A 25982-nucleotide genomic window follows, 5' to 3' on the forward strand; every position below is an offset into this window, starting at 1 on the left:
CTAAAGGATATTTTTACCCCCCAGTTTTGGAAAATTCTGTGTACCCCTCTGAGGTTTGTAAATGGTAACAAATAAGCCCATTCTGTCAGTTTATGACTAACACTGTTAAAAATACGATGTGAATTGTCGAAATTGCCCTTGCAAGAAACAAAAAAAAAAAAACCTGCAACTCATCTTCCCCAAATCGATTAGGGAAGATGAGTTGCAAGTATCCAAATACTCACAATCAGATAATAAAGCGATGTCAAATCCATCTTCCCCAAATTTTTTAGGGTTTGAAAAAGGGGAAGATGAGTTGGGCTTTCTTCTTGGATGGCTATAAAGCTAATTTGTTTTACACCCCATTTTCTTCCAGAAACTCAAGGGCTGGAAAGGCTAGAGTTTGTAGATCCACATACGGATCCAGGGATGATCCTCAAAGAATGGCTGGACACAGCCACACAGGACATCAAGGAATCAGTTCTCAAGTTGAATATTAAGAAGATTATCCACATGGAGATTAATCCATTCAATAAGGGGAAACAAAATCCTGGAAGGTACAGAGAATGGAGAAATAGATACAGTTCATGATCTCACTAGACATGGAGTCGATGTAAACTCAATAGATAAAGATGGCCAAACATCTCTTCATGTTGCTGTTTGCGGGGGGCATCCAGAAATGGCTAAGATTCTGGTACAGAAAGGGGAAAATGTGAACAAACCAAATGCTATGGAGTGGACAACAAATGCCCTAGCAGAACAAGAGCAGAAAAGCATCAATGACCTCTTACAGTGCTACTACAACTGTACCAAGAATCTAGATGTCCATAAAATAGATTTCATAGAGATAAATATCACTAATTACAATGGAATTAATCAAAGAAGCTACACAAAAATGCCGCCAATTTCACAAACTCCCATCTTGGAAAGGTAGCACCAAACTCCAGTTTGAGCAACTATTATTTTCCTCATGATTCCCAAGAAGAAAGCCCAACTCATCTTCCCCTTTTTCAAACCCTAAAAGATTTGGGGAAGATGGATTTGACATCGCTGGAATGGGATTCAGTTCGTTTATTTAGTTCTGGAAGCTCCCAATTTTAATGGGTTTTTCCCTGAATGTATGCATAGCCATGGTGATGGTTATGGATATAGACTTTCTTATTATCTAATTGTGAGTATTTGGATACTTGCAACTCATCTTCCCCAATCGATTCGGGGAAGATGAGTTGTAGGTTTTTTTTGTTTTTTTTGTTTCTTGCAAGGGCAATGTTGACAATTCACGTTGTATTTTTAACGGTGTTAGTCATAAACTGATAGAATGGGCTTATTTGTTACCGTTTGCAAACCTCAAGGGGGTACTCAGAATTTTCCAAAACTGGGGGGTAAAATTATCCTTTCGTCAAACCTCAGGGGTGTTATGTGTAAATTACCCTAAAATTAATGGTCTCCCAACCATAGTGGTGAGTTGCACCACAATAAAGATTATGGTCTACCGGCCATATGGTGAGTTTCACTATAGTGGTAAGTTACACCAAAATAATAGTTAATGGTCTACCAACCATAATGGTGAGTTGCACCACAATAAAGGTGATGATTTTCTTACCATAATGGTGAGTTGCACCATAGTAGTGGGTTGCACCACAATAAAGGGGATGGTCTACAGACTATAGTGGTGAGTTGCACCATAGTAGTGGGTTGCACCACAATAAAGGGGATGGTCTACAGACTATAGTGGTGAGTTGCACCACATCAAAATAAAGGTCTATCGACCATAATGGTGAGTTGCACAATAATAAAACTAATGATCTAGTGACCATAAGGATTAATTGCACCATAGTGGTGAGTTGCACCACAATAAAGTTGTGTTCTACCGTCCATAATGGAGGTAGCAACATTAGAAGCAAACGACAGAAGGCGAACAAAAAATACCGTTGACAAATAATGAAAAGTGAAGTTTTTATTAGCAAAAAATACAAAAAATTACATTTACACTGCATGTGCTACATGAGAAGGTCACAGATACATAAATCTCTTACTAGGATGCCGAGCATTAGGAGGCAATGAACTAGGAAGATTCTGAGGAGGAAAGAAAGGTAAAGAAATAGAAGAAGGCTACAGTTTCACGTCCTGTATTGGGAGCTCGAGATTAAAACCTAAATTAATGTTTCCCCAGTTAAAGTAGGGGGCAACCCTCCTCACTTTATTGTATAAACATTGAGCACCCTCCAGAGCCTTGTCCTCGCAAAAACGATGGAAGATCACTGACTTTTAGAGATAGTCAATGGCCAGGTTCGCAGCAGCATGCCTCTCAATCCAGAGATAGTCAGCAACATCATCAACAATATCCCTGGCAAAATCCAGCCTCTTAACCAGATCATCCTCCCTGCTCTCAAGTGACTTGTAGTAGTCAAGCTCCATTTTAAGACGAGTCTTGAACCTCAACAAAGCGGCGTTTGAAGATTCATTCATCCTCAACCGTGCATGCAGTTCCTCCTCTCTACTTGCTCCATCAGAAGGCGCATCACGCATTATGGGATGGCCCTACACGTAGAATTAAAAGGCCATGCTCAAAATTTGAAAGTGTAAGGATAAACCAAAGAAATAGATTTTAGTCGAAAGTTGGAAAACCATCATACTAATAGTACTCTTGGCATATAAGAGGGGTATTGCAATAGGGCTCGGTTACAATCACAAAGCAGAAACAAAAGAGACAAGGTATGGGGTGAGTCTAAACTAGGGCTTAAGTGTCTGTATTCGGATCTTCAGCTTCAGAGGTAGGTGCTTGCTCATCTTTTTCTACCACAAACTTGGCACACTTAGCTTCCTGTGCTATAGTCTGTTTAGCTTCAATTGTAGGATTCTGCTCACCCTCCCGAGCTTCCTGCCTTATCTCCCGAAGACTTAGCAGCAGCCTTCAAAACATTCAGCACGGGGATCCTCATCTCCCTCTTGGATGGGAGGGGAACAAAAGAGCTATCGTCAAGCATGGACAACATCTTCTCCACCTCCTTTATACCATTGAAGTTAAAGGTGGAATCCCGTTCCTTTACTTCTCTCCTGATGGTGTAGGCGCACTGCATTAACGTCTTCGCTGAATTCTTGATATTTTCCAGCTTGGTCTTCAACTTGGAGATCTCCACTTTCTGGCTCTCCACCAAGTTACCCCTTTTCTTCGACTCCTCTTCGACCCTCTTTAGGACTCGGGCAGAGTCATCGCTGGGTTTCCCAGTCGCATCTCGAGCAGTATTAGTGGCCACCCGAGCAACCTTGATAGCCCCTTTACCGATTCTAGCTCCCTAGTTACATTCTGAAGCGTAAAAATATGTTGGTCGTGATCTTTGCAAACCCGCTACAGCTCCTTAAAATCCGGATCTAGTTTGCTATACACGGAAGCATACTTCCTCTTTCGCTGAACCACCTTAGAGGCATAAGCCAACGCTTGGAAATTTAAATGGGTCAGAGAAAGGAAGAAAACTCATTAGAAATAAATGAACGACGAAGCACAGGCATTTCTCTCTAAGGAGTCATCACCCATATTGTCGAGTGCCTCCCGATCAGCGGGAGGAATGCAGTTCAACGCCATTTGCTTGACAACAATGGCATTGTCCAAAAACTCTTTGGTCGACTCTTACCGACCACTTGGGGATAAATATGTCCGAAGATAACTCCCCTTTTCCCATTGAGGGCTTATTCAGTGTGTCCTCAGGCAAGCTGGTGCTTGGTAGCACGATAGCTTTGCTGATTTTTTGGGACTTCGGAGTGACACCATCCTGAGCACTATAATCGGTGACCTTGATGATCTTCACCGAGAGTGCCTTGTCTTTCCTGCTGTCGTGGTGGATCTAGCACTTAGGGACCTAGGTAGGCAAGCCACCCTTCTTTCTAAACTCCTTGGGAGGAACCCCCTCTGGCTCGGAGAGACCCAGCTTCCTCTTCCTCCCATTCGACAATGTGGGAGAGGTCAACTCGTCCCTAATAACCCTAACATTCCCCTAAGCAAGGAACTCCATCGCTGAACCAAGGCCAATATCCACTACATTAAACAATGAAACTCAGTCAGTATAATGAAATAAAGTAAAACCACACGGATAGTATACTTGAAGCCTCACCCCTCTCCAGGCAAGACATGTTTAGGGCATCAATATCGACAAGTTCTATAGGATTCTTGGAATCCATTATCAGTCAGAGAGTTTCCAGATCCTCGTTGTCGAGGAGCAGGACCTTATTCAGAGCAGAGGTGTCGGGGGAGCACCGCACATGGGGAAACTTGTGTCCTGAATATGAAGCCTAGAAGAATATCTAACCAAGCATGGATGGAAGAGGAAATTTTACCCATGATCGGGATGTTCGGATCACGTTGGCAGAAATAATACCATCTAGGGTGGGCACTAAGTGAAGTGAGTAAGAAGCATATTATGAACAGTGCAGGGGAAGAACGTCTACGTAATCGAGCACACCTAAGGATGAAGGCACCCACACACCTTCAGGAATTTGGAAGCAACTGACTGGGAGCCACTCCATAGTGTTCAAGAAGGTAAGAAATGAACCAAAGAACAGGAAGACAAAAACCAGCCTCAAAGGCATCAGAAATAAGGCTAATCTCACCAGGATGATCGATATTCGCTCTATCCTCGGGATCGACAGCCTTAAGGTTAATGGATTTGGGAATCAAATAGATACCTTGAATCTTAACGACGTTAGACACATCTAACATGTAAGGGATCTCCTCTACCTTCTTTCCTATGGTGGGATTGATCTGGGGCTGGCGAGTGTGAGAAACCCTATGGTGGGAGGGGGCAGAAGTTTTCTTCGAAGGCTGATGGGAGGAGGTACTAGTGGCAGCACCGGATCGAGTGTAATGTACCACCAGAAACTCCCAGGAGGAAGTTACAGCAGCATTCCCAGGCGTTGGAGCATGGAACAACTTGTCTAACTCCTCAAATAAGGACTCAGTGTCCCTCACGATCTTAAGAGCCGAGGTATTTTTGGAACTTGACATCTCTTTGATAGAAATAAAAGAAATCAAATGCAAAAGGAAGGAGAGGAAAACTTACTCGAATGAGAGGCGTGTGGTTGAAGAGAAGGCACAAAGCAAAAAGCTTCAAGGAAAGGTAGAAAGGCAAAAAATCAGAACTCCAAAGCTTCAGACTTGAAAATGATAATGAAGAAGAAAGGTCCAAGGAAGTTAATGCCTTATATACCCTGAGGAAAAGGTTGGATGCTTAAGATCAGTCCAGCATGTTCCAATGGACGATTAAGATGCAACCAAAATTTTGAAATCAGAACATAGCAGGACACGTGTCATACGCTCGAAGGAAGCTTCTTCAACAAGATGAAACTGGGATACTAAGCATTTCAAAATCAACTTTATGATGTCCCTTCAAGTCCCCTAGAAAGGCGCAAAATCCAAAAGATATTTTGGGCTCATGTGCTAGAAACGAAAAATGGTGGCACCCATTTGGGAACCCAAGCTCAGTATCCAGGGGCATAATCGTCAATGGCAACAACATATATATTTTAAAATTGAAACAACTTCTCTAATTCGGGGGATGTTCGGTGATGCCGGCCATCCTAACTAATCGATCATCAACATAAATCCCATGGTCTACCAGGGTCAAGAAAAATGAATAACCGATCATGATGGTCGGTAGAATGAAACCCAGAGGAGATGTGAAGTCCTCCCTATGACTTGCTCTAGATAAAGGGAGTAGGGGAAAATGATACACCATATTGTATCCAACCGGTTACTGCGTGACACGTGGAAGAGTGGGGCTCGAGAAGTATAAGCCTTCGAAGACTCCTGCATTATAAGAGGCTAGGTAGAACGTGGACAGACATGTCAGCAAAGTTAGTTGGAAAGAATCCCGATGGTGTTAAGAATGGAAACCGCACTCCATGCATGGAAAGACTCCTAATGGCTAAAATTTAGGAGGGGATCACTCCTCCAAAGGGAATCCAAATCCTAGAAGGACTCGATCATCCGGAGAAGAAGGAAAGCAATCTCGCAGGTCTTTGGAAAGGGAATCGTGGGGGAAACCTGTATAAATAGAGGCCATAGTGCCATAAGAAAGGGGGAATCACTGAATCGATCAATAAAGATTTTTATAGAGTTCTTCATGTCCAATACAATCTCTTGTGTTGTAGAGAGGGAAACCTCACTTCTTTCTTTGTGCAATAAGGGCAAAAGCTTTTGAGATGGGAAGGGTCAGAGATCACATATCCACAAATCATGTTTCATGCAAGACTAATTTGTTCAGGGGCCAACAAGCCTGGTTCGCTTCTTGTCTTTCTATAAGGTCAACATTTGGACCAGCTATGCAGTTCTTTTAAAAGATCCTTAAATGAGGAAAATTTTTGGGTTTGACTAAGAACAAGCAACAAAGGTTTTGCGCTTCCCATGTGGTAGTTGCTTGGGAGATTTGGAAGATGAGAAATGCTAGATGCTTTAGATCATCTATGCCTCCCTTTAGGTCTTAGATTTCAAATGTTGATAGGAATGTGGACAAAATGCTTTCTATTATACCGAGCTCTTCATCTCTCCATAACCTTGAGGTGTCTCCTTCTCCCTCTTTGGAGTTCCCCTTAGAAGCTGTCCTAGTGGTTTTTGATGTTGTTGTGTCTATCATGATCAAAGCTTTGGGGTTAGGCTACCTTATCTTGTCGGGCTTGTGGGAGTTATGTTTGACTGTTACTGACCATGTGGCCCTCTCCTCTACTATCATGTTTGAAGCCTTGGCCTTTTGGTTAGCATTGAGAAGTGTCCTTCATGCTGTTTTTCATTTCGATTGCCTTTCCTTGATTCGGTGCTTGCAGCTGCAGGCCTCGGTGCCATCTCTGGAGACTTCTACAGTTGTTGTCTAAGTTTATTTTTTGTAATTGCATCACATATATAGGACGAAAAATGCTTTAGCTCATTCTATTTCAAAATGGGTGATTGGTTAACCCTCAAGAGTTGCTATATCTTGTAATCCAGTTTTCCCCCTCTAGGGCTTAAAATATTTGGCCCCTATCAGGGACCTTTGCACAAAATAAAATAAAATAAAATAACCACATGGTAAAATAGAACTTTAAAATTACATTACATTTTTTTTGAAAAATAATTTAAACGGATGGATGGAAATACAAGAGAAAAATGCATACACATAATGTATGGATGATCTTCGTTTGGTTTGAAATTTGGCAAAGGGCTAATCTAGACCATACCTAGCTTGTCAATCCAATAATTAAAATTTCCATTGTACCCTTCCAAATGCACATAATGGTGGGCTATATAGAGAGGATTTCTTGTGTAGAATGTGTAGCATAGACCACCTAAGAACCTAGGAAGGGGGTCTATGCTACACATTTATTGTGGAACTATCTCTACCATATGGGAGCTCAGTAGGGGTCCAGAGTTTATTCTTTTTTATAAATAGTGTTGGGTTTTGGGCCCAATTATTATGACTTGATTTATTGGACCCATATTAATTCACTCAAAGAGGATTTAATCTAGACTGTCCATTTGGGGATGGATTAGGTCTGGAGTTTAGTTATAGTAACCCTAGGTCCCTGCCGTCTCCCAATCAATTTCGTAACTTTGCTCAGGGAGTTACAGAGGGAAATTATTGTTTAGGAAAGACGGAAGAAATCCTAGGGAGTGTTAGAGCGTGCGACTGTTAACTATAAGAGGAAGGTTGGTCTTTGGAGATCTATTCTTAAAGCTTGGATCTTCTACAAACGAAGGGAACAGGTATGTGATTAGTTCTATCTCTTTATTATTTCCTTGTAATTGTGTTCTAGTTATGGTAAAGAATACTTGAAGAATCTAACAAATAGACCCCAAAACGCTCTGCTCACATATAGTTCAAGATTATGGGATAGTTCATGTTATCGATTGATTCTGATCGGTTTAAAGCGGGTAACCTATAAGATAGATTGAGAATGGTCGGATGACCCCGAGGTTAACTCATGGTAGCTCAACTGGTTTAGTAAGTATCAGACAGTAGATGCTTGGTGGGTAATGGCCAGTTTTGATGCCGTGGTTATTGAGCATAAATGGACCCGAGCATTTGGACGCTCGACAGCCAATGCTTGGTTCGATGCTGTTTGTGGCCGAGGATAAATGGAGTCGACCTTTTGGATGCTCAGCAGCTAATGCTTAGCTTTGTTGCCATTGTTGTTGAGGATACATGGGTCCAAGAGTTTGGACGCTCGGCAGCTAACCCTCGGCTTCGATGCCGTGGTCGCCATTAGTAAATTGATCTGAGCATTTGGATGCTCGACAGCTAACGCTTGGCTTTAATACTGTGGTTGCCATTGGTAAATGGATCCGAGCATTTGGATGCTCGATAGCTAATGCTTGGCTTTGTTACCGTGGTTGCCATTGGTAAATGGATTCAAGCATCTGGATGCTCGGCAGCTAATGCTTGGCTTCGATGCCGTGGTTGCCGCCAGTAAATGGATCCAAGCATTTGGATGCTCAGCAGCTAACGCTCGGCTTCGATGCCGTGGTTACCGTTGGTATATGGATTCGAGCATTTGGATGCTAGGTAGCTAACGCTAGGTTTCAATGCCGTGGTTGTCGAGGATAATAAGTTTGACCATTTGGATGCTTGACAGATAATGCCCAACAGTTGTGGTTGAACTGCCCGAGCAAATGTGTACGAGTATTTGGATGCTCGACGGATAATACCCGATAGTTGTGGCTGAACTGCCCGAGCAAATGTGAATGAGCAGTTGGATGCTCGATATTTAATTTGGTTCATTTTTTTATTTGAAATGTTATGATTTGTAGATATCAAGATGTGATGATAAGATTAAGGTTTGTTGAATCACCCTCAAGAAAAAGGCATTAAAAGTCAGAACAATACATTTTCAGGATGCTAGAATTTTAAAAAATCCCTTGTGGGATGAAGTTACACTTCTCAACGAGGTGTGTCATAATTACGGTGGTTGATAACGTAGCAGTAGTAGAAGGTGGCAGAATTTTGAATTTTGAATGCTGCAAGAAAAGACGTTTCATTTTTTGAGAGGCGGGAATGTCTCAAGGTATGAGGGAGATGCCTTTAAAAGGGGCTTGGGATAGTCACTGTGTTTCATTTTGAAGATTGTAGTAGTTAAGAGTTGCCCAGAGCAAATTACTGTCGAGTGGTCGATTGTTTGGAGAGAAATTTGAGTTTATCTGTGATCGTAAGCAGTAAGTTTTAAGTTTTTTTATGCTCCACTTTTAGTTTTGCTTTGTTTTTACGTTTTAAGAATGTCTGCATCTGCAAAACCTGTGCCCGGCCATGACGAATTGTCATCGTCAAGTGGATCAACTACTAACTCGTCCTTGGATTTGAATGAGCCGACAGAGAGTGATATTATGGCGATGTCCTAAGGTAGAAGGCATGGAAGTTGATTATTTTGAGGAGTTGGCGGATGCCGCGGCCTTAGCCAATCAACCGTTGCAAGTAGATGCGATGAGGGAGTTACCCAAACTCAAGGCTTTCCGTATGGAGCGGATAAATGTGGTATATGTGATCCCTGATTCATATGAATTGAGACTGCCACTGGACTCTGAGTGGGCATGTTTTAGGAAGTATAGTGAGCTTTTTTTTTATGAAGATCATTTTAAGAGTGGGTTTCGCTTGTCTGTTTATGAACTTTATACGAGCATATTTAGGCATTATGGAGTTGTTCCCGCGCAACTAGCACCCAACTCGTTTAGGAGTGTAAGTGCATTTGTAGCTTGTGTGAAGTAATTGGGGGGAGAACCTTCCATAGAATTATTTAACAACTATTTTTTGCTCCATCCATTACCTAAGGGAGACAGATGGTTTTATTTCCGGGCATGGAAGCACCTGAAGTTCCTAAATAGGCATATTTCAAAGGTACCGCTATGAAAAAATAAGTTTTTCTTTATAAAGTCGAGTACTGGGTTTCCCTTTAGCATGATATGGGCGGAACCGGTGATAAAGACACAAATGAGCTTATGGATTTGAGTATCGAGGATTCCACTATTATGGGGCGGATCACTCGGTCGAAGCTTCGATTGGTAAAAAATGACCGTATAGAGTTGGAATCATTTCTCCTTCGATATGGGCTCAGATCGGGTGAGCATACCTGAGAAGGTTTTATTTTGTTTGAGCATTCTTTAGGGGTTGGGTGCTAAATTTGTTTTGCCTTTGTGTAGCTACGATGGATCTCGAAGAGCTAAATCAAAGAATTGTCGAGATAAATGAAGCAAAGAGGAGAAAAGAGGAAGAAAGGGCAGAAAGGCAGAAAAGAAAGAAGAAAGAGACCGCAAAAGCAAGGCGAAGTAAGAGCAAGAAGCAAAAAGGAGTGAGAAATGAGGACCCAAAGCAGGTGATCCAAGCGTTGGGAGCAGCAGCTGGGGGTCCAGGGAGATGTCAGAGAAGAGGATGAGGGAATGATCGGCACGGTTCGGTCCCAGGAATGCACTCCTCAGGTCGAGAGGGGCGACTTACCATTTATCCCGGCCTGAAACCTAAGATTGAGCGATAGCAGCTTGGCCAGTCCTCGGACGGCCAAGTAGTTTATTTATGAAGGGAGGCTCCCAGCAAATCAGGAAAGAATGTCGCGCATGTCTACCATGCACCTGGCGGCATCCTCGTACGTGGTAATCGTCGGGGTAAGTAGAATTTATGAATTTGCTCGTCATAACTAAGGGGTGAACAAATAGTGATGGTATTTTTTGTGTGGAGTTATTGTGCAGGCGTTACTACATATGAGCGAATCTATGGCATGGATAGAACATTTGGCTAAGTTATTATCGGAGACCATAGATGAATTGGAATTAGTGAAGAAGGAGAAGGTAGATGTGGAGGAGAGAAATCTGAAATTGGACGAAGATTTATCGACTCAAGAGAGCAAGATGGATAAAATGATCGATGATGCGGTGAAGGCAATGGAGGAAGAGAGAGAGCGGGTCATTGAGGAGTTTAAGATGTCAAAGGAATATTGTGACACAGTGTTAGATGTTGTGGTGCCATACTTTGTATCGGATACCTGAGGGGTTAGTGATTGGATAGTAAAAGATTATCCTAAACAAGCGAAGGTGATTGACTTTAAGAAATGTCTGCAGCAGTTTGAGATTGTGTCCCCCACAAATGTGGAGGAAGACGATGATGGTGATGAAGATGATGATGAGGAAAATGGCGAAGAGGAAGAAGATGAAGATCAAACTTTCGACCGTGACATCCCACCTACTCTGGGGAAGCTCATGGGTGAAGGGGGAGAGGATAGTTTGGAAAGTGAACAGATGCCAAAGGTTTAAGGCCCTTGGTCACGCTTACACGTTGTTTTTGGTTGTTGTAGAAAAATCAATGTAATTGTTCGAGTGGAACTATATATTGATGTACTCGAGGGAGATGAATGAATGAAGCTTATTATTTTAGACAAGTCTTTTTGTTTTATAATTTGTGGTAGGGAATGTTGGAACGTTGAGATGTTACCTAGTATTTATTGGACCAAGCATTTGGATGCTCGATAGATAATACGCGGCTTAAAATGCTGTAGCATAATAAGTCCAAGCATTTGGTTGCTCGGTAGATAATGCTCGGATTAAAATGCTGTAGCGTAATGAGTCCGAGCATTTGGATGCTCGGCTTAAAATGTCATAGCACAATGGATTCGAGCGTTTGGATGCTCGGTAGGTAATGCACAGCATGAAATACCGTAGCATAATAAATCCGAGCGTTTGGATGCTCGGTAGATAATGCTTGGCTTAAAATGTTGTCGCATAATGAGTCCAAATATTTGTATGCTCGGTACATAATGCTCGGCTTAAAATGCTGTAGCACAATGGATTCAAGCATTTGTATGCTCGGTAGGTAATGCGCGGCTTGAAATGTTGTAGCATAATAAGTTCGAGCATTTGGATGCTCGGTAGATAATGCTCAGCTTAAAATGTCATAGCGTAATGAGTTTGAGCATTTGGATGCTCAGTAGATAATGCTCGACTTAAAATGCCGTAGCATAATAAAGTGTTGATTTAGTAATGATGTATGCCAAACTTTGCAGCTTTATAATTAAAGTGTTACAAAAGATTACAAAGCGGCCCATTTTCGAAAAACAAAGGGGAAAATGTACATTAAAATTACTGATAGTATTTTTGGAGATTTTTTGAGTTCCAAGTTCGGAGTATGTCTGTGCCTCCTAAAGTGGACAGATGATAGGTACTAGGTCGTATCATCTTGGTGACTTTGTAGGGTCCCTCCCAATTGGGGGGAAGTTTACCTTGATTGCGAGGATCTGAGACTTCGGATTTACGGAGAATAAGGTCACCTGGTGCAAAGAGTCATTCTTTAACATGGGAATAGTAGTACTTGGTGGTGCGGCGCTGATATGCCAGGGTACGGTCATGAGATTAATCTCGGACTTCATCAAGAAGGTCAAGGTTTGTCCGCAGGCCATTGGCATTGCGTGCTACGTCAAAATTTTAGATGCGGAAAGAAGACATACCAATTTCAACAAGAATGACTGCTTCTAAGCCGTAAGCCAATAAGAAAGGAGTTTCGTCGATTTTTGTTCAAACCGTGGTACGGTAGGCCCAAAGTATGCTCAATAGCTCTTCAGCCCAAAGACCCTTGGCATCATCCAGCTTTTTCTTGATTCCATCGAGCGGGATGCGATTGGTCACCTCTGTCTGCCCATTGGTTTGAGGGTACCCAACTGAGGTATTACGATGTTGGATGCAATAAGTAGTGCAGAATCTGTTGAATTTGTAGGATTGGCATAGCATATGCTTCCCGTTGTCTCTGAATAAGATACGAGGGATGCCGAACCGATAAATGACCAAATCACAAAAAAAATCCTCCATTTGTTTTTCTGTGATTGTGGCCAATGGTTCAGCTTCGACCCATTTCGTAAAATAAACAATAGCTACAACAACAAACTTGTGCTGACGAGAAGCCATGGGAAAAGGGCAAAGGATGTCCATTCCTCACATAACAAATGGTAAGGGGCTAGCTAGTGATGTTAAGGGGGTTGCAGGTTGATGAGAGATAGGTGCAAAGAACTGGCATTATGGGCATTTACTTACAAAGGTGAGGGTTGATTGCAATAATTGTGGCCAATAGTATTCATGTCGGAGGACCTTTTGCGCGAGAGCCCTGCCCCCAAGTGTTGTCCATATATGCCTTCATGGATTTCACGAAGAACATAACCGGCCTCAGTGGGGGCGGAGACAGCGTAAGCATGGGAGGGTTCTGCCCTTTTTTGTAGAGAACACCATTAATGATCGTAAAATTGGCGGATCAGACATGAAGGTGGTTCGCCTCGAGCTTTGATGCCGGGAGCATTTCGTCAGTCAAATATGCCTAATTAGGGTCAAGCCAACTTGGTTCTTCATGGATTCGAAAAATAGCATTGGTGAATGCAATACTTGGTTGGGGTAGAGTTTCCATGTAGACCATGTGACCAAGTTTGGTGAATTTAGAAGCGGTGACTTTAGATAATAAGTCAGCACTAACATTTTCCGATAGAGGGATTTGATGTAGAATGAAAGACTCAAAAGTTGCTGCTTTGGATTGGACTTCCTTAAGGTAAGCTGCCATATGCGGCTCCTTTGCCTCGTAATCCCCGTTAACTTGAAGAACAAAGTTGGGAATTGCTGTGGGCGGAGAGATGAGTAACCATGACCGCCTTGGCTAGGCGTATGCTCACCAATAAGGCCTCATACTCAGCTTCATTGTTGGCTACCGAGAATTAGAATTGCAAGGCATACTCGATTTGGAAATTCTTGAGACTAGTAAGAACTAGACCTGCACCACAGCCACCAGAACTAGAAGAACCATCAACATGTAAGGTCCAGGTATTGTCGGGACTAGTAAGAACCAGACCTGCACCATAGTGGTGGTATATGATTGAAAGTAGAGGCGTAGTTTCCATGCAGCCATAATGAGAGCATAAGCCGCCTTCTTGATTTCCTTGTATCTGGTCTCAGAATCAAGAAGGACTCGACTGACATAATAGGTAGGCTTTTGGATCTTATGCTCTTAACGGATTAGAACTGCACTAACAACCACTACCGAGACAGCTAAGTAAAGTTGTAATTCATCGCCACTCTCAGGTCTTGCAAGGATTGGTGGGGAAGATAAATACTCCTTAAGTGTGAGAAATGTCGCTTCACATTCAGCTGTCTAGATAAATTACTTGGAGTGCTTGAGGGTTTTGAAGAACGAAAGGCACTTATCAGCTGAACGGGAAGTGAAACGTCCTAAAGCGGCCACTCGTCCAGTTAGCTCTTGAACTTCTTTGACCATTCGTGGAGACGTCATGTCTGGAGAGCGGCGATTTTGGCAGGGTTAGTTTCAATGCCTCTTCTGGAGACAATGAAGCCAAGGAACTTCCTGAAAGTTACGCCAAAGGTACATTTTGCCAGATTTAGCTTCATGTCATATTGACGGAGGACATGGAAGGCGTTCTCAAGGTCTTTGAGATGACCACAGGATCACAGACTCTTAACGAGCATATCATCTACGTAGACCTCCATGTTTCGACCAATAAGGTGCTTGAAGATCATATTGACAAGGCGCTGATAAGTGCCACTGGCTTTCTTTAGACCAAAGGGCATAATCCTATAGCAATATTGATTATCACTAGTGAGGAAGGCTGTTTTGAGAAAGTCCAATTCGTACATCTTGATTTGATTATAGCCGGAATACGCATCCATGAAGCTAAGCATTTCATGTCCGGCCGTGGCGTCTATCAATTGATCAATACGAGGAAGAGGGTAGGTCCTTAGGGCAAGCTTTATTGAGGTCCTTATAGTCAATGCAAATTTGCCATTTGCCATTAGCTTTAGGGACCATTACTATGTGGGCAAGCCACTCCGAATAGGCAATTTCTTCGATGAAACTAGCGGATAGAAGTTTCTAGACTTCTTCCTTGATTCGACCTTGTCTATCAAGGCCAAAGTTCTGAGCCTTCTATTTTATCGGTTTTTGTGTTGGATTGACACTCAGTTTACGCTCGATGATGTAGCAAGCAATACCAGGCATGTTGGAGGCACACCAAGCAAAAACGTCAGAATTTCCTTAGAGAAAAGTAATCATTTCTTACCTTTGGGTCCCTTGAAGATGAGATCCAATTTATAGTTGTCGGGAGTGATCATCTGCCACGACATCTGTCATAGATAGGTCATCGGTTGGCTCTGCTCACTAGGTGTAGTGTCATCGCGTAGATCCTCAATGATGATGGGCAATGCTACACCCAGTTTTAATTTTCCTTGCAGAGAGGTGGCATAACACTTTCTTGAGACTAAATGATCTCCTTTACATTTGTCGATGCCGTTAGGAGCAAGAAACTTTATTTTAAGATGAGGCATGGAGATTATCCCTCTTTAACCACAATAGGGTTCAAGCCTAGCGCGCAGAAAATAGAGAAGAAGCAGGAGCCGAGCAGTCCACCAATTCGGTTATCAATCATTTACGTGCCTTGCCTGCATTAGGAGAGGAGTGAATGGACGAAAGAAGAGCTGTAACAAAGACTTTCTCTTAGCATATAAGACAGAGTTCCCTTAGTCGTGCAGTGAGCGGTACTCCGTCAACAGAGTCGACAAGGCAGTCATAGGTGGCAAGACAGAGAGTAGGATTACCAGTCCTCCAGTGGTTCTTTCATATTATTCCTTGCACTGCTCGCCCGATCTCATCCGCTTTCAAATTCGTGTAAAAGTTGGTAATTCTACTTTCTAATAGAGTCGTGAGTTCCGCAGCTCTGGGAGAGAATTCCATAATTCACAAATTGGATATTTTCAAGGGCTTTACTAATTGACTAAGAAAGCGAATCCGTAAACCAATCTCTTATAGGGTTCCATCCAATCCTGAGCTCTCAACAGGCCTAGCTAGCTGCCTTAGAAGAAGAAGAAATGAACCCGATTCTCGAGTTTGGATGGTGGTTCTGGAGAAAACCTGAATCGAACTATTCTTTGGCTTGTTCCAATCCCTTTAAGCTTGAGCATTAAATCACCTCAAGACCAGAAAGGCTTAGTGATCCATTAGTAAATGGGAACCCTGCCTCCCCCAGTCCAATATGCATTCCATCAAGTTAGTGCATAATTTGACGATATTTTCATTCTGTCTTCTTTCCGACGGATCAACCCTATTAGAGAAGGGCTTCTGATTTCGTATGACAATAGAATGAGCATTCGCTGGATGGTCAAACATTGAATGAAATGTTGGCTTGGGGTTTCGGCAATTTCAATTCCATTTTCAGTCTTTTTCAATTTTAATTGATCTTGTATACGTCGGTTGAACCACAGGGCGCCGCAATGTGTCAGGTTGCTTTGCCCCTAACCTAACAAGCAAGGGCCCCACTATAGCTAAAGGCCCCTATTTGAGTAAGGCGCGCGTAACCTATAAGCGTGCTCCTATGTCAAAGCATGCTAATGCACAACGGTGCTCGTAGATTAGCTCAACCACCGGGAGAGAGTGCTCTATGATCAACTTACTTGAGTAGGGGCTCATCTGTTGATTCTTGGATGCACGTGCTAATGCAGCCAGCAGTTGCTAGAATGAGAGGATAGGATGCTCGTAGAGCAGACTAGACTGAGTTCTCTCTTTACCTAGCTTCCCCTTACTTAGCTGCAAGTGTAAGAAGGTAGTTTACTTACGGGGACAGAACATAACTGTTTGGTTTTCTCTTCCCAGGCAGAGCGCTTACTCGTATGCCATATTTGTTGTAGCTCCTTTCATTCACTCCCAGCCAACAAGCAACTACTATAGCTCACCCTTGGCCTTAACAGCAGCAAGCTGCCTGACTTAGCTTTCAATTAGCTAAGGTAATGGGTCGCGCTAGGTTGCTTGCAAGGCTTGCACATTACTGGGTTTGACCTTTCGGACTTCAGGACTCTAAGATCCTCGCGGATAGTTGATCGGAAGATAACTTCGATTCACCCGGCCAGCAAGCGAGCGGCGTGCTTATCTTATGTGATAACACTATAGAGAGAGTGGCTCTTCTAGGCGGGCAGCTGTGTGACAACACTCCAAAGAAAGTTGCGCTTTCATGTAACATGTTATGGTCTCAATGCCCTTACGAGGTAGTGATGAGTTTCATGCGCTCTAAGCCCGTCCCACGCACGGTTAGGAAGATTGGCCACAATCTGAGCGGTACCACCCACCCTACCCTACCACCTATAGGCGACTGTCTATCCTACAGCCGCCCGAAAAGGAACTACAGTGATCTTGAATAGGAATCCTACAGCGATACCTAAAGATGATTTTCCATTACCAATCACCGAGATGATGATCGATAACACCACAGGGTTTAAGTGTATGTGTCCTTCATGGATGGATTCTAAGCGGCCCTGACAGGCACCCTTAAGTATCCGAGCGATCACCAAGTAGAGTTGAAAGACACCTGTAAGGACATGCTGTAAGCTCAAAACTTTGCTCGGGACGAGCGAAGCGGAAGGGATCAACAGTTCTAGGGAGAAATTCATGAAAAACACGAGCACTTGGGAGGCTACCGACGATCAACGAAGTGGACTTTAATAAAAAAAAAAAAGAGCAGGTTTATATCTATATTGCACAGTTGTCCATCTGAACTCAAGCACTCACCGCCCACTGAGAGTCTGTACCCATAGGTACGAGAGTCATGCTCCCAAGCAGGAAGTCATCCAACACAATAAGGCAATCATCTCGGCTGGGAATGGGGTTCGGGTACTGGACCGGCGAAATCCCGCCAGGTCTAATTAGGTTGAACAATTAGTCAACATCCCTTGGTAACATGTACGGGGAAACGCACTCTTATTCTGAGGGATCCCCGTCTAAGGAAGCTTATTAATTCCTTTCTGAACATCCCCTTTGAGGAGGCTGGCAATGTTCGAGATTGGTCGAGTGTCTTTTTGAAAGAAGATATCCCTGTAGCCGATTTTATCAACAATGTGTTATTTAATTTCTATTTAACTAAGCTGGACAGAAAATTTTTGGAAAACTATCCTCAGTTCGTTTATGCTCGTTATGGCACTGAGATGTTTTTTACTCTGAACAGCTGCCCAAAAGAAAAACCGCCAGGAAGTCCGAGGACCTTTAGTACCATACCCTACCCCCGAACTAGCTGCCTTCGCGCCAAGCAAGACCGCCCTTGTCCCTTTCCTTTCTCCATTCAGCCTCCTTCTGCTTTGTTCCAATAGAGTCTAAGGCAAAGCTAAAGTGATTCGTATGCCTACTTTACCTACTTAACGAAAGGGAACGAACAACGTTTCGTTTCCAGGTTTATGGATTGGATTCAGTCAGTGTCACGACATAATCAAAAGGAAGGAGTGACGCTTTTGTTACTGACGGACGCTTCTAAAGGCGATCCTCTCGAGTTTCGGCTGTTTCCGTCATTGAAGTAGCCTTTCGTTGCCCTGCGTGCAATGCATTCAGGTCAATGCGACCCAGGATGGTATTATATGAAGATGGGATATCAACTACTAGAAAGGTCAGCATTATTGTGGACTGAAGATCGCCAGAACCAATCGTAAGAGGGAGGTTGATTGATCCCGAGACCTTGATCGGAGAATCGAAAAATCCTTAGAGAAGATAGTGAACGGCTTTTAAACAATCACGACTGAGTCCCATACACTCATAGGTCTCTCCGAATAGAATATCAACGGAACTTCCATTGTCAATCAAGATGTGCCTCAAGTTGAAATTGGCTATATTCATGGTTACCACTAAAGCGTCATCATAAGGGGATTGGATATCCCCGGTGTACTGATTAGAGAAGGAGATTTTCGGAGAAAGTTTGCACTTCTTGGTAGTTGTCTCTGTGAGTTAAATGCCTCGGTGAAAGCTTTGACTTTGTTTGAAGACAAAGAACTATCACTTGCGGCCGACCCGCCGCTGATTGTAGAGATGATGCCGGCTGAATTGTGAGGAGTGGACTTGCTGGATTGTCCTTTGTTAGGAAGTATCTGCTCGTCTTTACGGTATTGTCGCTTAGACTTTATCCAATCGTTTCGTTGATCAAGCGCCTTAGTCCTAGTTTGGTTAAGAGGCGGTTTTTAATCGACGAACCAGATTCTAGATGATTGTTACACCGATTGTCAACGTAACGCTTGAGATAGCCTCTTTGAATAAGGCTTTCAATCTCGCTCTTGATATTTCTGCATTCGTCCATGTTGTGACCATTCCAGTTGTGGAACCTACAAAACTACTCCAAATTACGATGGCCCATCTTGGGAGGCCACTTGACAAATTTTTCATTCTGAATCTATAGTAGGATCTGAGATCTGTTGTGAGTGAGTGGGGTATACCGGTCAAACACTTTCAATGGGCTGGAAGCACGATGTCTCTCCAAGTGTGGTTTCTTCCGATCATCTTTGCGATCATCATTATCCTGCTGCACTGGTCTTTTCCTATCAACTCGTCCTTGTATGTTTTGTTTCCGAGCATCCATGATTTCTGTGGCATTCATGAATTTTTTGAATCAGACCAGGAGTTCATTTAGATTGCCCGGTTCTTTTTGTACACAGTGAAAAGCTGAGATCAGGATTAGATATGTCGGCTATAAGTGCAGCTTTGGCCACCGCAAGATCATGGTCATCAATTTCTAACTTCATGGAGTTGAAGCGAGAAATGAAATCACGCAGGGATTTGTTGGGCTTCTGTGTCAAAGTAGTGAGACTCACAGAAGTTCTTTTATGGGTACGGCTACGTGTGAAGGTGGCGGCGAATAGAACACTGAGTTCGCGAAAGATGTGTATTGATTTGGGGGGAGCCTGGTAAACCATGTTCTTGCTGCTCCTCAGAGAGTGGTGGGGAATGCTCGACACATTATTTGATTAGAAGCGCTGCAGTATGCCATGAGTGCATTGAATCCTTCTAAGTGTTGAACTAGATCCATAGTGCCATCATAGTATTCAAGGACCGGCATTTTAAAGCCTTTAGGGAATGGAAATGCCGAGATTTCATCAGACAAAACCATTGTGCCGGAAAAAAATGGGTTTTTCGGCTTCAGCTTGAACTTGAATCATTTGTTGCATTTTATTTGTTGGTGAAGACCAGTTGTTGGAGATGGATCATCAGCCAATTTGGCAGGGGAATCCTTGAATTGAAATAACGTCATTTTTGTCTGTCGCTTATCTTGAGCACGGCTTCTCAGATTCTTACGAAGGTTGGCTGAGGAGGATTTACTATGATCACTGGAAGTATGGTTCGGACTGATGGTGGGGAGTTTCTCCTTTGACTGTGCTTCTTCAACCACTTGAGTATTCTGCTTAACAGCAACGGTTAATGTCAGAACTTGACATTGAAGGGTATTGAATTGTGACTGGGTGACCATGCCTTGTGAGACTTGAGGAACGCTCGACAATTTTTTGTGAGAGTGGTCCAGGCTCCTGCTTTGGGATGCTTGTCCTCGGCTTTGGCTCCCATGGCTAGTGCGTGGGAGCGCCGTGGGATTTGGGGTGCACAGGATGGGAGAAACATGGGTTATGTTGTTTTCTATAGTGTGCTGATCTTCTTCTGGAGAAACTTCTTGTGCAGCATGAGGTTATTGAGATGCTAAAGGTCGAGAAGCCTTGCTGTTGTTGGTATTTATGGGTTGGATTGTTAATGTTTTTGTCGTTCCCACAGACGGCGCCAATCTGTTGTCACTTGATTCTGACCGGTTTGAAGCGGGTGACCTGTAAGATAGATTGAGAATGGTCGGACGACCCCGAGATTAACTCGTGGTAGCTCCAGTGGTTTAGTCAGTATTAGACAACAGTAAAAAGAATCGTTATACCCTCCAACTCGTTGCCCCCTCCAATTCCTCCAATTCCTCACATGGGGGTGGAAATGACCACCCTACCCCCTGCCCGAAAACACTACGCAAGGTGGGGTACACTCCCCCCTATTAGAGGAATTGGAGGTGCCTGCGAATTGGAGGTGATAATTATTCCTGTAAAAATGAGAGAAAGTATGGTAAGAGTCATAAATGTGAATACCTACCTCTATCAGACATTGTTCCTTATATAGTCCGGGTCGATTCGTATTACGATCTGACTGAGTGGATGGTGAGCTGTTACAGTCAGTGGTGTTGAGTCGTCTTGGAAGAGGGTAGAAGACATGATATTTTGGTTACGTTAATGACAGGGGGCCCACAAGGTCCGAGATATATTGAGAAGGCCCTTCTGATATACTGACACGTGTCTCAGTATGTTTTTGTACATATCACTACACAATGAACTGTAGGAGAGCAAAAACGTACATGGGATGCACATCAACACATGAAAGGCATTTTGATGAATCAGGCTATACAAAATACCCACATCAACTATTAACACAGCACAATAAAATTGGTAACTCATGAACCCCTTCTTAAGCGGGTAGCTCAAGCCTCAAAGATCGTTTTGCCAAATTATATATAATTAATTTGAAAACTAGGCTTAAGTCAAGAATCAACTTGCTCATGATACCTACGGGGTCAGTCTAGTGGAATACAAGTTTTACAACAATGCCATGCACTAGATACTGTAAGGTTGCTCCATTGCAATCTAGTGGTCCGAGTCGAGAAACAAACTCTTTGCAAAGCAGGGGTAAGGTAATGTACATTATGAACCTCCCTATATTCCGTAACGGTGGAGCCTCATGCATTGGGTACGCCATTTCTTCATGTAACCATGTAGGTTTTTTTTTCCTCGCCTAGTGAAGCCCCCAATTTCTTGGCAGCCTTTGAAGTAACATATGTGAAAATCTTCTTTCACCCAGTGAGGAGGACGACTGGAACACTACTTTCCATTGATAGTGAAGCAAATCTCATCTCACTGGACATAGATAATCTTACTGAACCACATAAATTCTTGTGTTTGATTGTGTGATTGCTGTTTACAATTTCCATTTTTTTGCTGCATCATTAGAGGTTGCATTTTTGATACCCCTCACCATTAGTGATGCGACGATGTAGTGGGTGGAGTTTGCTTCTTTGACGTAAGAATCTTACCCACTAATGGACATGAATATTGCAAAAGCTTTTAGCTTTCTTCCCCACATATGTAAACAATACCAATATAGCTGCAGCATTTACCAACTTTCCTCTTCCGTTTCTCCTCATCCACAACCCTCCACTGTATCTTTAATTCCATCCTTTTGTTTTACTTTTATGAAAGTTGACTAATCACATGTACTTTAAAGGCAATTTGGATCCTCTATTGTCGAGCTGCCCGGCAGGACCGTACTGCCCAGACACGGTGTTGCGCCCAATGTCCACCTTACTTCTGCCCAAATGTCTTGCCAGAGTGGGGGTAAGGCGGTCATTGCACGCAGCATCGTGTCTGGATAGCACAGTCCTACCGGGCAGCTCTGCAGTAGAGGATCTGGCAAGGGGCACTTCCCTATGAACTTTTTCATTCTTCCCTTTATTTCTCATGTGACTACCTTTTTTTTTTTTTCTCTTCATTCACTTATTTCTATCTGAAATTATTTGATACTCCGATTTTGACTTCTTTTAGTAATTTAATCAAATTAGACTCATTAAAGTGCTCTTGTAATTCACCATTAGTTGGGATTAGCCACTTTCTGTTGTAAGTAGCTCTCCTGAAAAACAACAACAACAAAAAAAAAAAAAAAAAAACACGATATGCACTTTATCCAGATCAACCTCTTTATTGTCTTCTTATACTTTTTCTTTTGTCCACTCATTCTCAATCACAAATTAAGATTTCTAATGGAGTTCTGTGAGGTTATTTTTGCAAATAGAAATATTTCAACCTTGTGGATATTAAGGCAGCGTTTGGTATGCATTTTAAGTCAATTTTGCATTCTCAAGTAGATAATAAAAATAGTTGTGTTTATTGCCTGAGAATGCGAAATCGACCTAGCTAGAATGCATACCAAACACGGATCATTATCAACCCCAGTACTGGGGGTGCTGTGCACATCGTGCGGTGCAGCACCACCCACGATGTGCACAGCACCGCCGATAATTTTCCTACCAAACACAGCCTAACTGATGAGTTCATGGAGTACCCATTTCATGTTAGCTTCAAATTGATAGATCCAGTACTCGTAACCAGTTAATTACATACAGTAGGGTAAAGCATAACTGAGGAATATATAAAGACCAATAAAATATGGAATTCATAGAAATCTTCAGATTGAAAAAACATGGACGATTCAAACATCAAAAAAGCAGGAAAGAGCCCCAAATAGTGTGTGTTTACAGAGATATAAATTAATCAAAAAACTCTCAGAAGGCATAGGTTTTGCTTCTTGGTGAATCTGCAATCTTTAGAGTCTCTGATATCAGCTTCTGTGCTTTCTTGCTTCTCATCTCTACTCTCATGCTTTCGCTCTTATCTATCTTATCATATGACTTCTTCATCTTCAGTGACCTGATCAGTTTGGACTTGAGAGTCACTACTAACCTCTCCAGACCCATAATCACCATGTAGTTCAAACCTTCAAGAGAGATACAAGAAACTTCTAAAAGCAGGAAGCTTATGAGGATCTTCTAAGAGAATCTAAGCAAGAAATGAATAGATGCTTCAAATATTGATGAGAGAGAGAGAGAAACTGAATGAGAACCCTTGTAGCTAGCAGGGGTCTTCAAAGGGAATATTTATAGGAAGTAGTTAACTCCTAGGTTAGCCTTGTAGCAGGGGTCTTCTAATGAAATATTTATAGGAAATAGTTAATTCCAAGAAAGCCCTTACACATAATTTACTCACCAAAAGTAGCCCCTCGGGTCGTGTTCTCTTCTCTTACCATACAATTGATAACTTAATGTCTCTATGATATGAAACAAACAAAGGATTGGGCATTCAGGCCAAATTATTCTGTGAATAGAACAAGAAAATATGCTCTCAATTAATCTTTACCAGAAAAAAAAAATGCTCTCAATTAATCACAGGTAGAGAAATGAGAGGAGAAAGAAAATAGAAAAAAAGAATTACAAGATTATTTTGGGGAAAGGCGGTGGTGGTCCAAGTCCCTTAGTCCAATGACAAACAAACGCTTCGGTTTTGTTTTAGACCTCTTTACTCTCACTATAAACGGACCAGCATATTCTGGAAGAAAGATCCTATTGAAGGATCTGTACGTGACGCCTGAGTGAGAGTATGAATTTTTCATCTTTCTCATGTAATTAATTAAAGAGTCAGCCACACCTCTTCTATTTATCTGTCCATTACGATTACTTTGACAAGTAGAGAATACAGATAGCTTAGTAAGTCTTCGTCCTCCTCGGAGGGCTTTCGTGCTGGTAACTTGTGGGGCATTCTTTTGTCCTAACGTAAAGTATTCTCTCTTTCTCACTCTCACTCTCACTCTCACAGACACACACAGACTCACTCTCACTCTCACAGACACACACAGACTGGTGGACTTAACAGCAGAATATCTTCACAGCTAGCATGCGATCTCACTCACGGACTTAACTCCTCTCAGGTTCCCTGTCCGGTCAGGTTCGTAGGTTCCTCTCATAGGGGATCGGAAATGACGATCTCACCCCCTGTCCGAACACACTACCCGGGTGGGGTGAGGTCGTAATTTTCGCCCTCCCTCTGAGAGGAACCTACAAACCTGACCGGGCAGGAAACTTGAGAGGAGAAAAATTCCGATCTCACCTTCCTCTCTTAGCCATGGGAATATTGCAAGCTAAGCTATTGTCACATGTTCTCTTTCCTTGTATAGCCATTATCATATATTCACTTACTTTGTATAACCTTGTGGATTTCCATCTTAGATGGATTCTTATTAGACAGTAGAATCTTTCTCTCTATTGATCACATTTCATATATCAAAGATTGCATCCAAAGATTGTGATCCTCCAGTTGTGGTAACTCTAATCCTGGAGAGCCTTGGCACCAACCTCACCAACCTTCCTTAACCATGCATGGCTCATTTATCACATGTGATATCTCTCAAGACATAGTTGGTAATCTTCCTTGTATCTCTGATATGAATCCAGCCTTGCATGGCAACCGTACCCCCACTATTGATCACCTTTCCCTTATTGTAAAACTCTATATATACCCCTACTGTATATTGAATATTCAAGGAATGAAATACAACTATTTTGATATGGTATCATGAGCCAAATGCTCCATTGAGCAACCAAAATCCAAAAAATTCGATCCCTCCTCCTCCCCTAAAATTTGTTCCCTCTCTTCCTCCCCTCCTCCACCAAATAGCCTTCTCTTGTCCTCATGGCTGATTCCACCACCGACAAGACCACTTCCCCTCTTACTTCATCTTCTAGTCTTCATGGCTCCCACCATGTTCTTTTTCTCAAGCTCACTTCTCGCAACTATGTATATTGGAAGACCCAAGTCTTGCCATTCCTCAAAGGTCACCGATATTATGGCTATGTTAACAGCACTGAACCTTGTCCTTCTGACTCTGCTCTTGCTGAGACTTGGATGGAACAGGATGCCCCCATCTTGAGTATATTAATATCCTCTCTCTCTGAAGAAGCCCTTCCTCTTGCGATTGGCTGTGATACAAGCAAAGACCTTTGGGATGCCCTTCATAATGCTTACAGTTCAGCCTCCACCACACGCCTCCTGTCTCTCAATGTGGTGCTCTAGATTCTCTACCAAAAACCAGATGAAAATATCACTCAATTTCTTCAACATGCCCAAGGCACTCTCTGATGAACTTGCCGCAGCAGGCAAACCTTTACCCCTGGCTGACTTCAATATTCATATTTTTAGAACTCTACGCTCAGATTTTCAAGTTGTGGTTCCCACCCTCATGGGACGTCTTGGTCCCATTCCCTATGCGGAATTGATGAGCCTTCTTCTCAGCCATGAACATCTACAGTCCTCTCGACAAGCCATCATTGATCCGGCTGCCATTGCTTCGGCTAACATTGCTCACCAAAGCTGTGGCCACCACCCCTCCTCTGCTGGCTGTGGCACCCCACGGGAGCATGGACGTGGTGGTGTTGGTGGTCGTGGTCCCCCCACAGGGCCAAGTGGGTTTGGCCGCTCCAACGCTTTCGCTCACAGTCCGTGCACAATTTGCAGCCGCACCAATCATCAAGCTAACACATCTTATTACAAGCATCAACATCACCGCCAGAATTCCAAACCCCTACTACCCACCCCAACC

General features: G+C 42.8%; 1 protein-coding gene and 1 long non-coding RNA gene across 2 annotated transcripts; both read left to right on the forward strand.

Annotated features, from left to right (window-relative positions):
* Positions 1-11276: 11276 nt before the first annotated feature.
* LOC122664757 lies at positions 11277-23253 on the forward strand. The gene is made up of 3 exons (XR_006333375.1): positions 11277-11287; positions 20466-20472; positions 23092-23253. It is a non-coding gene; the product is annotated as an uncharacterized LOC122664757 (long non-coding RNA).
* Positions 23254-25075: 1822 nt separating this feature from the next.
* Positions 25076-25456, forward strand: LOC122665666. The gene has a single exon (XM_043861816.1). The coding sequence runs from the start codon at positions 25076-25078 to the stop codon at positions 25454-25456; it is 381 nt and encodes a 126-aa protein (XP_043717751.1).
* Positions 25457-25982: the final 526 nt, after the last annotated feature.

The sequence above is a fragment of the Telopea speciosissima genome, chromosome 6 (genome assembly GCF_018873765.1).
Source record: "Telopea speciosissima isolate NSW1024214 ecotype Mountain lineage chromosome 6, Tspe_v1, whole genome shotgun sequence".
Lineage (NCBI taxonomy): Eukaryota > Viridiplantae > Streptophyta > Magnoliopsida > Proteales > Proteaceae > Telopea > Telopea speciosissima.